Source organism: Cyprinus carpio, chromosome A12 (genome assembly GCF_018340385.1).
Source record: "Cyprinus carpio isolate SPL01 chromosome A12, ASM1834038v1, whole genome shotgun sequence".
In the NCBI taxonomy this organism is placed as follows: Eukaryota; Metazoa; Chordata; class Actinopteri; order Cypriniformes; family Cyprinidae; genus Cyprinus; species Cyprinus carpio.
The window spans coordinates 16,446,522-16,458,604 of record NC_056583.1 but is presented as its reverse complement, the minus strand read 5'-3'; the positions used below and the strand labels follow the sequence as shown (position 1 = coordinate 16,458,604).

Here is a 12,083-nt window from a genome sequence, read left to right as displayed (position 1 = left end):
TTAATAAAAGTCTTCCTGCCATGTACTGTACATATTGGATCGAATATTATAATAATAATAATCTTTATCTTACCTCTTTCTAAACACCTTTAAGACAAAGGTTGAACACTTCCCAATGAGATCATCCATTTACTGCCATTCAAATGGGCTGTTTAGCAACCACTGCCACATTGTGAAACAGCTGTTTTTTTCTGGTTAAACAAAACCCAGCACAGTTTTCCTTAAAACAAAAGTTGACTGACAGAACTGAAATACTTGAAGAATCTGCAGATGCTTCATCCAGAACTCACTGAAACTCAGTAGCAATATCAGTTTGCAATAAGGCTTCAGTTAAAATAAATACATAAAGAAATGTATGTTTACCTATATAAAGAAATTTGTAAAATTTTAAGAGGTAGTTGTTGAATTTTGACAGGATTAAGCAGCTGAAAGTGAAAGTAGTTGAACAAATTGCTTTGCTGTAACTCAGTAACACTTAATATCAAGAGGAAAAAAATTATGACAATAATTTAAAACAAAATTATTTTACACAGTTATTGCATTTACAAATTGTCAGAGAAGAAACCTTTTTCGTGGAGTTAAAAAAAAAAAACCTCTTTACAGCCTTCAGTTTTTAAGTCCATGCTTTTAAATTTTTTACGTTTTATTTTAGAGATGCCTATGCAAATTGCTTATTTTATCATAAACATTTACTTTAAATTCCATTTTAATATACCATATAGATGTTTTATTTTAATCTCTTAATCTATTACTAGGCTAACGTTTTCATTGTTCTCGTCTATATCTTATCTGTTTAGGTTTTAAACATTTATAAATAAAAATAATAACAAAAAAAAAAAAAAACATTCCTTCGAGAATCTGACAAAATATATTTCATAGCATTGACTTTTTACGTACTAGTAGTAAATAATGTGACAAGCAGAAAAAAGCTCCTCAGTCACGTGAAGTCCTAAGGTCTCAGAGAGGTCGTTCAATTGAGCATGCGCATTCGCCTTTGGTTTTACCGCGCGGTGACCTGCTCCTGTCAAAGCGAGGAACATCCTTCATCTCCGCAGTTATATATACGGCAAAGTTGAAAGGTACTTGTATTTATTCATATTGCGTATTAAGTATTACCCACCAAATGTAACAAACCGAAGAGTATACGTGAATAATAAGCGTGCTCTGTCGATTAACCTAGCAAGCCACGTGTAACCAGAATTGGGTTATTCTCAGAATCAGTCCGGTCATTATCATATTCAATACACTGGATTTTTTTAGTTAACAGTTAGTGCAGGGACTGTGACTTAAGTTTTATCAAGGGAAGTCCTGTGAGAATCTTATGCGTGCTGTATTGACATATTTATACATAAGGATAAGTATAATGCCAGGACATAGCCCCCACGTTCGTTAAACCTTATGTTTCAGTGCTTTTGCTTGAGATATAACTTACCTATATGAAGCTTTGAAGCTTTAATTAAACACACGTGAACCAGCTAATTATGGCCTCTGGGTTCACTTAAAATTGTCAGACAGGTGTAATGCAGCAGAGTTTGAGCTAAACTCTGCAGGAAGATCTCCAGGAGCAGAATTGACTAGCCTTGCATCATCCCAGTTACACACACAATCCCATGGTACTGATTAACAGTGTATTTTACCTCCCAGTAAGACTAACGAAGAATGAATCGAGCCTTCACTCAGACCCTGATGAGACCCAATCTCCCTTTGAGGAGACCTGCGACTGGACCGAGTTCACTTACTCCTAGAGGCCCAGCACCAACCTTTCACGAGCTCGCTCTAGAAAATCTGCTAGCAAGTGACATGCTAGATGGTATGGGTGAAATGATTTTGAGCATTACACATGCATGTCGTAAAAAAACATAAAATACAATCAAGATCATTCTTTTTCCACTTCTTCAGGTCCTGTGGGTGATGCCGTTCGAAAGGAGAATGTGTTTTCTGCAAAAAATAGTCAGAATGTATGTATTCATATGATTTATCAAGTCAAAATCCTAAATTCAAACTAATGTGCCTTAATACTTTGATGTTGGTTGTATTGTTATGTGGATGTATTTGATATATTTTCCTCTTAAGGCTTTAAAGGAATAGGTCACCCAAAAAATAAAAATATAAATAATATAAAATATAAAAAAATATAAATAAAAATAAAAAAAGTACTTGATGGTGAGTAAATAATGACAGCATTTTTATATTTGGGTGAACTATCCCTTTAACCAGAAATCAGAGAGCATTCAGTAGTAGTTAAAGTATTACATTTTTTCTGCAGTGTGGAGACTTTTTGTCTCCCTCCCAGACAGCGGGGTCTATGGTGGGCCCACTGGTAAAGCTGTGCAATTACTGCAGTCACCAGGGTAGGTTACTTTGCTCGATTTCAGTGTTTAACATTTCTTTGTCATTTTGCCACACTGCAAAACATTTTTTTCTTACACAATATTTTGTATTGTTTTCCAGTACAAATATCTAAACATTGTTAAATCAAGATACGTTTATTTGAGAAGGAAAATGACTTGATTTAGTCTATGCCTAAAACCAGAAAATCTGTCAATGTGGTAAGAAAAATAAACTCTTTTACCCAATTGACAGATGTTTTTCTTGTTTTATGTATAACTTTTGGATTTTTTTTTTTTAAATAACATATCTTTATCTTTATTTTAATAACATATTTTAGCTCGATTTACACATTGTTTATGCATTGAATTATTTCCCCAACAAACCACTGGCATTGTTGGAAATTTTTTTTTTTTTTTACATTACACTCTGCATGAAAGGCAATGTTCCAAATGGCATAATAGGGGTACTTTAAACATTAAACTCCATACTATCACACATCCCAGAGCCTCTTCAGTATCTCATTTTAATAAAGTCCAAAAACAAATACACCTCTTAGATATCATAAAATTTTGACTTTAATGTTTTAATTTTGATTTTTTTTTTTTTAAGAACACAAGAATTTTTAGATATTTGTTATGGAAAGAAAATCATTTTTTGCAGGACACATGTTAAAGAGTACTGCCCACTGATAGTGGTGCAGATATGTTTTTGTTGGTTCTGATGAGCAGAATGAGTAGGCCATTTGTTAGTAATGTTTTCTTGTATCCTGTTTAGGAAACTTCAGGTGCAATCGTTGTAAGAAAACATGCTACTGTTCTGTAGCTTGTCAGACTCAGGATTGGAAAGCTCACCGACATGTCTGCAAACCTAGCATCCCAGAAGTTGCCAGGTACTAGCAGGATGTTTTCACTATATTTATGTCATTTGTGTGTTGGTTTGGAAGCACAATGTGAAAACTTTTTTACCTTCCTTTTTTTTTTTCAATTAGTGATAAAACTAAAGAATCCACAGCTATGCCAAGTGGAAATGGACTTGGTGGCCTTCAAGCTAAGGTATTTCATTGGTTGGGATAGTGACTTACATTTGCAATAGTTAGTTATTCCAACTAATTCCTTCATAAGCAGGCATCACTTTCTTTCTTTTTTAATAAAGGAAATCTGTGTTGATGTACAGCCAAACAGAATGTATCGACGTGATTTGCGCAAGAATGTTGTTTCTAAAGGATCTGAGATACAGGTACTTCTCTTTATAGGTCAGTATTGCTTTATGACACATGAACAGATATTGTGCCTCACAGAGGATGTTTTTTCAGGGTACAGTGATTGATCTGAGGAACCCTGGGGAATTCTCCATTCACCTGCAGTCAGTGGAGATGATGGAGTCCCTGAAAAACATCACCACAGAGCTCCAGAAGGCCTATAGCACTTCATTTGCTGCTGAGTACAAGCCTGAAATTGGGGAGCTCTGTGCGGTAAAATTTTCTCTTGATCGGGTGAGGCACTTTTTTTTAAAGTTACATTTGTCAGAACCCCAGTGATTACTGTTTTTGTGAAATAGGCATTAATGTATCTGTGTGTCAGTGCACAGCTTAACAGTACAATGGAATGACTTATCTCAGAACATAGACTGGAGTGAGTTTTGTAGTGCTCAGTTTGGTCTCTTTCATGCTGATTTAGAACTGGTATCGAGCTGAGGTTCGGTCAGTCGATGTGACCCGCAGAGTTGTTAGTGTCTTTTACATCGACTTTGGAAATGAGGAGAATGTTACACTTGATAACATCAGGCCTCTCTCTGAGAACATTGATGCTGCACCACCATTTGTGAGTTATATCTCCATTCCATAATACATTATTATTAATTTTAATAATTTACATAATTATTATTAATTATTTGTTCCACGTGTGTGTTTGTGTAGAAACCTATATATACAGTTGTCAATTTTACATACACTTTTTGTATCTGCACACTGTTAATTATTTTAACAAAATAAGAGGGACCATGCAAAATGCATGTTATTTTTTAACCTGAATAAGATATTTCACATAAAGATGTTTACATATAGTCCACAAGAGAAATTAATAGTTGATTTTATGAAAACGACCCAGTTCACAGGTTTACATGTGTTTGATTCTTAATACTGTGTTGTAACCTGGATGATCCACAGCTTTTTTTTTTTTTTTTTTTTGAGATTTGTTCATGAGCACCTTGTTTTTCCTGAACAGTTAAACTGAGCTCTGTTCTTCAGAATAGTCCTTCATGTCTGACAAATTCTTTTGCGTATTTGAACCCTTTCCAACTATTTTGAGATCCATATTTTCACATTGAGGACAAATGAGGGACTCATACGCAACTATCACGAAAGGTTCAAACGCTCACCGATGCTCCAGAAGAAAAAATTATGCATTAAGAGCCAGGGGGTGAATACTTTTGAACCGAATAAAGATGTTTACATTTTTCTTATTTTGCCTAAATATCTTTTTTTTCCCATTAAGTACTGCCCTTCAGAAGCTACAGAAGATACTTATATGTTTCCCAGAAGACAAAATAAAGTTCTATTTACTCTGATCTTCAAATTCAAAATGTTCACCTCCATGCTCTTAATGCATCGTGTTTCCTTCCGGAGCATCAATGAGCATTTTAGTCTTTTGTAATAGTTGCGTATGAGTCCATAAGTTCAAATAACCAAAGAATTAAAAAATAACAATAATAATAATAATTAGTGGGACCTGAAGGATTTTTCTGAAGAACAGCAGGCAGTTTAACAGTTCAGGACAAACAAGGGACCCATGAACAACCATCACAAAAAAAAAAAAAAACTGCTGTGGATCATCCACATAAAAACATACAGTTTTATTAAAAATCAAACATATGTAAACTTGAACGGGGTAATTTTTATTTATTAGATTCTCTTGTAGACTATAAGCAAACGTCTTTTATGTGAAATATGTTATTCAGGTGAGGTCAGTACTAAATAAAAAATTTTGGTAAAATAATTAATATTTTGCAGATACTACAAAGTATATGTAAAATTGACAGAAAACTGTCTGTGTGTGTATATACAGCTCCATCTTGTAACATGACTTATGATGCCACTATGTTATGCTTTTGCCAAAAATGTTTTTTTTTTTTGTGTCTGACAGGCTTTGCAGTGCTGTGTTGCTGGGGTTAAGCCTCTGACAGGAAGTTGGACAGGCGAATGCACTATTGCTGTCAGGCAGTTAATTGCTGGAAAGAGTCTGACTTTCACAGTGTTGGATATCATGAATGATGGAGCTCTGCTTGCGGTAGATGTTCCTCTAAGCACTCTTGGTAGGGCATTCATGGTTCACTGCAGTGGCTGTTTGGAGAGTTTTGTGTGAAACACAAGATTTTCAATCTAAATTTGTTTCACAGGTAAATACATGAGCACTTTCCTGATAGAGCAGGGCTATGCCGTAAAGGAGGACGTTCCTGTCAAACCACAGACTGAACATGACATCAGTGAGTTGCTTCTTTATCTTGAAATGTTTCACTCTATTCTTTACGTTTTTTTTCACCTCCATCCATTTGCATCTATCATCAGATTCATTGATGACAGCATCCTTTGAGAACTTCAAGCGCTTGTCTGGAGGAAAGAATGAGAACTCTGAAGCCAGGCCTCCAGAGCCGTTGTCTCAAGGAGTGGGTGACACCTTCACTGCTATTGTCACCCACCTCCAGTCTCCCTCAGAGATCCTCTGTCAGAAGCTTGAAAATGCGAGTGAGTTTTCTGCAGCTCAATTTAAAAGACAATTTCATCTCAATGTCGTTATTGCTACATGACATTAGTGCACATAAATTACAGCTGAAAAGTTTGGGGTCTTTAGGTGTTATAAAAAATATGTGCGTTTAAAAGCTACATTTATTTTATTAAACAACAATAAACTGTCAATGTAATACAATATATTTAAAAAAAAAACTTTTTTTAATAAACATTTCAAAAACATTATAAATGTATTTTACTTTTGATCAATTTAATGCATCCTTGCTTGAATAAATGTTAATTTCTTAAAAAAAAAAAAAAAAAAAAAAAAAAAAAAAAACAGACCCCAGACTTTCAGGAAAAGTTCTTTAGCATCATCTGTTGTCATTTTCTGCCTTTTTATAAAATATATGCTGTATTTTCAGTAGGGTCAGTGTATGATATAATCTTCATGTATTTAGATATAATCCAGCAGTTGCAGGCGAGTTTACGGGAGCACTGCTCAAAAACTCCAGCCAGTGAGAACTTCAGACCTGCACCAGGAACTGTCTGCTGCTCACTCTTCTCTGGTCAGTTCTGTGTCTTTAGACTTTTTTTTTCTTCATATTTCTTTTTCCTTCCATAGTGCTCTTTCTGTCTTCTGAAGTGATTTCCATGTGTTACAGAGGACAACCAGTGGTATAGAGCTAAAGTTCTAGCATATTCCTCGGAAGATTGTGTGTGTGTTGGTTACATTGACTTTGGAAATTCTGAGGAGGTTGAGTTATATCGCCTACGACCAATCAGCAAAGAGTTGCTGGCTTTGGCAACTCAATCAATCCCTTGTTCTTTAGCAGGTACAATACAATTATTCATTCACTGATTTTTAATTGGATCAGCATATACAGATTTGCATGCATGCAGACAAAGTCAGAGATTACCAGCAAGGTTTCTTAATTCATTAACATTCATTTTGCTCTAGGTATAAAGTGTCCAGCAGGCACCTGGCCAGAGGAGGCCATTTTGATGGTGAAACGTCTGGTTTGCAACCGCTTCATACGGGTTGAGATTCTGGGTAAGAAGGATGGTAGGGCTCTGGTGTCCATGATTGACGAGTCTAGTGACCCTCAGACCAATGCCGCTGAGGTGTTGGTTAACATGGGTTATGCTGCCATTGAAAGTGTGGAGACAGAGAAGAATGAACCGACTCAAGCCTCCTTCCCTGAAATGCCTTGTAAGTGAAGAAACCTTTTGTATTGATTTATTTTAGCCATTTCTGAAAGGATAATTGATATATATTCTAATTTTACTCTAGCCCTCAGTCCACCTTTTGTTGAGAAAATGGAGTGGACTTGTGCTGAGCTTCCCTTTGATGGCCAGAAGGTGGAGCTGATAATCAGTAGTCTGAAGAGCCTTGATGAATTCTACTGTTATAACTACAGCAAAGCAGGTGCGATTGTCCATCAGTGTTAATTTTTTCTACTTTTTGGGGCTCATTATGTTTATGTTTGTGATTAAGTATTTTGTCGTTATTTCTGGCAGATGCACATATCCTGACAGAGCTGTCCTATGAGCTCATGAAGCATTGTGAATTGGAGAGAGCTTCCTTTACCCCAACTGTAGGAGAACCGTGTTGTGCTCTCTTCACAGGTGACTCATCCTTCAGAAGCAAACACCACGGTCACTGTAACTCACTTACAATAAAAGTAAACAGAAACAAACCAAAAAGGACACTTTTTTTTTTCCTGTATTAAATCAAACAGTGAAATTTTTTTTTTCATGGTTCTTTGATAAATAGAAAGTTCAAAAGTCCAGCTTTTATTTGATATGGAAATCTTTTGTAACACAATACTGTAGAAGGCTTTACTGTCAGTTTTGGTCAAACTGATGCATCCTTGTTAAATTCAAGTATATCTTGCCAAAAACTATTGTACAGATTTGATTTCCAATATTTTTTTTTTTTTTGCTCCCTGTTTGAAGGAGATGCCCGCTGGTACAGGGCCATGGTATTAGAAGTGTTTGGAGAGGGTAAGGCCAAGGTTTATTTTGTGGACTATGGGAACTCTTGTGAGGTGGAGGCAGCACATCTAAAGGCCATCACCCCAAGCCTGCTCAAACTGCCTTTCCAAGCAATTCGCTGCTGGCTTGCAGGTTTGTTTCTCTGTTGGAGTGGGTTTGGCTATGAATTATTTGAAATGTGTTTTTATAGGATCTTTTCCACTCATTTATTACACAAAGTAAATATGTATTCTGAATATGTAAGTGTGTATTCTGTATATAATATTGAAAAGGCGTTGTACATATGTGTGTGCAGGAGTGGAACCAGTGGAGGGTCAGTGGAATAAAGAGGCAATACATAAGTTTCAGGCTCTTTGTGCCGGTCAGCCGTTGAGTGGAAGAGTGCTGTCCATCTCTGAGAAGGGTTATGGGGTGGAGCTGGAAAGCGCCGGACAAAGCATTGCTGCTATGCTAATCTCGGAGCACCTGGCTAAACCTTATGGACAGGTGAAACAGCCTCCTGTGCAGCAAGCTAAACCCACCAGTCAGATTGAGGATTTGCCCACCCTTAAACCCATTGATCAGAGTCCACCTGCTGAAGAGCCTTCGAAAGTGAACAAGGGAGCTGCCAAAGACACAGAAGGTTCAACCTCATCAAGTAAGTTAGCATAACTGATGCTAAAACCTTTTATATACGTGTCTTATCAAGACAGTTTTGTAATTGCTGTTACTAGTAATATGCAAGTCATTTTTCTTTATTGTTGTTCTTGTGTATGATTAAATGTTTATTTTCATCTAGTTGGCTCTTTTCCTTTGAACTGGAAAACACTGGAGCTGTCTTGCACTGATACTTTCCAACCAAGGGTGGCAGCAGTGATCAGCCCTAGTCTCTTTTACATAATGAATCCTGGACAAGGTGTGCACTCATAGCATAGCATTTAAAGCATAAAGTCTAGCTAGAGCGACTATCATCATGGTTATATTATCATAACTATCATAGCATGGCCATTAGATTGATGATGCTTTACATTCAGCTGAGCTTTGTCCCCCCCAGTGAATGTAGAGGGTCTGAAGGCTGTTATGACTGATGTTGCGAAGTACTGCAGCAAACAGCCAGTCCCCAATCAGTGCCACCCTTTACCAGGAGCAGCTTGTTGTGCACAATTCTCAGGTCAGTTTCACCTTCACCTATAGCTTACTCTTACCAGGTTAAATAGACAGAATCATCAACTTTACATGACGTGTAGTGTTATTAATCTATATGGTAAGTATTTTCAAAGCAGCAACAGTATTTTATAACTTGCGGTTCCTTTCAAAAGTTTGGGTTCAGTAAGATTTTCTTGCTAAATTAAATTTATTTCAATAAGGATGAATTAAGTTGATAAAAATGGCAGTAAAGACTTTTACATTGTTACAATAATTTTTCAAATAAATGTTAGTTAACTTTTTTTAACTTGTCAAAGAATTCTGAAAAATGTAGCCCGAGCATTAAATCAGCATATTAGAATGATTTCTGAAGGGTCATCATGGGACACTGGAGTAATAGCTGCTAAATATTTAGCTTTGCCATCACAGGAATAAGTTACATTTTATTTTAAATAGCAATATTTCACAATACAACTGTTTTACTGTGTTTTTAATCAAACGAATGAACCTTCCATGAGCATTTTCATGACTTGTTAAAAATATAAAGGAATTACTATATTACGTATTATGTATTTGTAATGAAACATTCCAAAATAACTATTTAAAGCAATGGGTGAGGATTCATTGGTTGAATTCCTAGCTAAGCAAGTAGTTCTAGGTCTGAACACACTGACACACCTGTAATCCACAGCTTTTAAACTATAGCTTTAAAAGTGGGTGCACCCATCCACTGTATAAGTGTCTGTTTTAAAATGTTTTTTTTTTTTTTTTTTTAATGCAATATATATTCTATGCATAATGTTTTAATGTTGTTTTTATGAGAGTTGTGTTGCTATGTGATGTGGTTTTATGTAAGTGTATATGATGCTATGTGATGTGGTTGTGCTATAAATATCCCCTAGATCAGGGGTGTCAAACTCAATTCCTGGAGGACTGGAGGGTCGTTCCAACCCTGCTCCAACACACATACCATGTAGTTTTCAAATAAGCCTGAAGGATTTGATTAGTTGGATCAGGTGTTTAATTAAGGTTGAATCCAAACTCTGCAGGGCTCCGGCCCTCCAGGAATTGAGTTTGACACCCCTGCCCTAGATGTTCTTTCTTAAAGCAGTCAAATTCAACTCTGATTATTCAGGTGACAAAAATTGGTACCGAGCTGTTGTGTTGGAGGTAACAAGCAAGCATGCACATGTAATTTACGCCGATTATGGGAACATGGAGACGGTCTCTGTCTCCAGTATCCTTCCCATCACCAAAGAACTTCTCCAGCATCCATTCCAGATCGTCAGATGTGCACTGGCAGGTAAGCCTAGCACCTGAGCTCTAATCTAAATGCACAAATCATTGCCAATGTTAAAACCCTTGTAGGTCACAGGATAGATTTAGATTTCTTATTTTAGCTATGTTGAGTCATGATTGTGACCCTGTTGTTGTTTTTTCTTCACAGGTAAAGAGAACTTCCCTACAGTGTGGCCCTCTGAAGTTTTGGAACTCTTTGCGAATCAGTTGAGCGGGGGCATCCTGGCATCTCTGCAGGGCTTTGATGGGACCTCCAACTTGCTAACCCTTACCCAGCAGTCTGGTCAGACTAACAGAGACATTAATTCCATTATTCTTGGAGCTCTGCAGAAAGGACAGAGCAAGGCTAACTCAAAGCCACCTGTCACTGCTGTTGAGGAAAAAAAGGATGTACATCAGAGGCAGACACCGACCGTCAGCTCAGTCAAGGCCACAGATCAACCTCAATCTGCACATGTTGAGAAACCTGACCTTGAAGATCAAGCCCCACCTCTAAGTGCCAGCTACAGGCTTGAGGAACCAGGTGAGGAATTAAACATTAAGCAGAATTCATGTTAGCAAGATGTGTAGTAATGTAGGCGTTTACAGGGCTTGCACAGGAATTTGCCCAGGATCTTTAGCAATGAAATTCTGGTGCACAGGTGCTGTCCCACCTGGTGTTCTGAGCTGTAACTCAAAGCTGTTATTTAAAAGGAGCCTTGTCATCATATCCAGGGGAGCAGTTGTCAAACATTTATGTCTGATTTCAGAAAACACGTCCAAGACGATGACTTCAGTGGAATGCACTGAGCCACACAAAATTACAAGCACAAAGGACGGCAATGGTGGGTATTGTTGTTTCTGAGAATTATAACTAGCAAGAGATTGAGCATCTAAAAAAAAATACATTTGCAGTCAATAAGTCAAATATTTTTTTTATTATTAATTTATCTGCTTGATCCCCCCCCCCCACACCCTTCTAGTTCCTCAATCATGCTGCTGTCTTGAGCTCAAACAAAAGGTTGGGAAAGCTGCAAACACAAGTCATGACTTTTTTGGAAAGCGAATGCAAGCCAATATGCATAGTTAACGCATACAAATGACTCATTTTATTTCTTTTAATAGTCTTTTCCCTCTTTCAGATTGACCATATTGAGAAATTGATTCTCCTCCTCGTGAAACAAGTTGGTGGAACCAAATAGTAACTCAAGATTTTCAGTCAAGTTCAAAACAAATAACCGCTGCCCAGGACCATTTTCTTCTTCTATCAGTGAAATGTCATCTTTTTGAGTTAATGTATCAGTGGTGTCAAACATGTTTGTTGTCTTTGTCAGCACTTGAGAAAATAGATTTTATATTATATTATACAATGTTCATTGCTTTTATTTTCAGTGAAAAAACTATTAACCGTTAATTATGCTGCATTGCCATTCGGTTTTTGTTCATCAAAGGCTAATTCTGTTCAAGTGAGCCTTTTCATGCAGATTAAAAATACTTCAGTTTGTTTGAAGCTATGTGTTTTTATTTATTCACCTCGACTGATTTTCTAATGTGAAACAGTCTAGCCACATAGTGTGGTGACTGGAGTCAACCATTCCCTTTCATTTTCATTGTTTGAAGAAAGATGCTA

At 36.8% G+C, this 12,083-nt stretch overlaps 1 protein-coding gene across 2 annotated transcripts; it reads left to right on the top strand.

The window, feature by feature from the left end:
• The first annotated feature begins 922 nt into the window (after window positions 1-922).
• On the top strand, window positions 923-11,941 carry LOC109099660 (tudor domain-containing protein 1-like). Of its 2 annotated transcripts, none has more exons than XM_019113192.2 (26): window positions 923-1,079; window positions 1,645-1,810; window positions 1,900-1,958; window positions 2,267-2,351; window positions 3,106-3,220; window positions 3,320-3,383; window positions 3,505-3,567; window positions 3,644-3,823; window positions 4,008-4,151; window positions 5,472-5,640; window positions 5,725-5,811; window positions 5,894-6,070; window positions 6,514-6,621; window positions 6,718-6,888; window positions 7,014-7,265; window positions 7,347-7,481; window positions 7,574-7,681; window positions 8,012-8,182; window positions 8,346-8,687; window positions 8,829-8,945; window positions 9,084-9,200; window positions 10,311-10,478; window positions 10,623-10,997; window positions 11,224-11,298; window positions 11,437-11,474; window positions 11,596-11,941. In XM_019113192.2, exons 2-26 carry the CDS (start codon window positions 1,660-1,662, stop codon window positions 11,653-11,655), a joined length of 3,531 nt encoding a protein of 1,176 aa, XP_018968737.1. In that variant the 5' UTR covers window positions 923-1,079; window positions 1,645-1,659; the 3' UTR covers window positions 11,656-11,941. The 2 variants fall into 2 exon arrangements, with proteins under 2 accessions (XP_018968737.1, XP_018968734.1); XM_019113189.2 differs by having other exon boundaries at window positions 3,484-3,567.
• Window positions 11,942-12,083: the final 142 nt, after the last annotated feature.

Coding starts and splice junctions, on each gene's coding strand:
- LOC109099660 (XM_019113189.2), top strand. CDS start 1,660: ATGAATCGAGCCTTCACTCAGACCCTGATGAGACCCAATCTCCCTTTG. Junction 3,384..3,483: donor TTGGTGGCCTTCAAGCTAAG/GTATTTCATTGG, acceptor TTTTTAATAAAG/GAAATCTGTGTTGATGTACA. Junction 8,688..8,828: donor AGAAGGTTCAACCTCATCAA/GTAAGTTAGCAT, acceptor ATTTTCATCTAG/TTGGCTCTTTTCCTTTGAAC.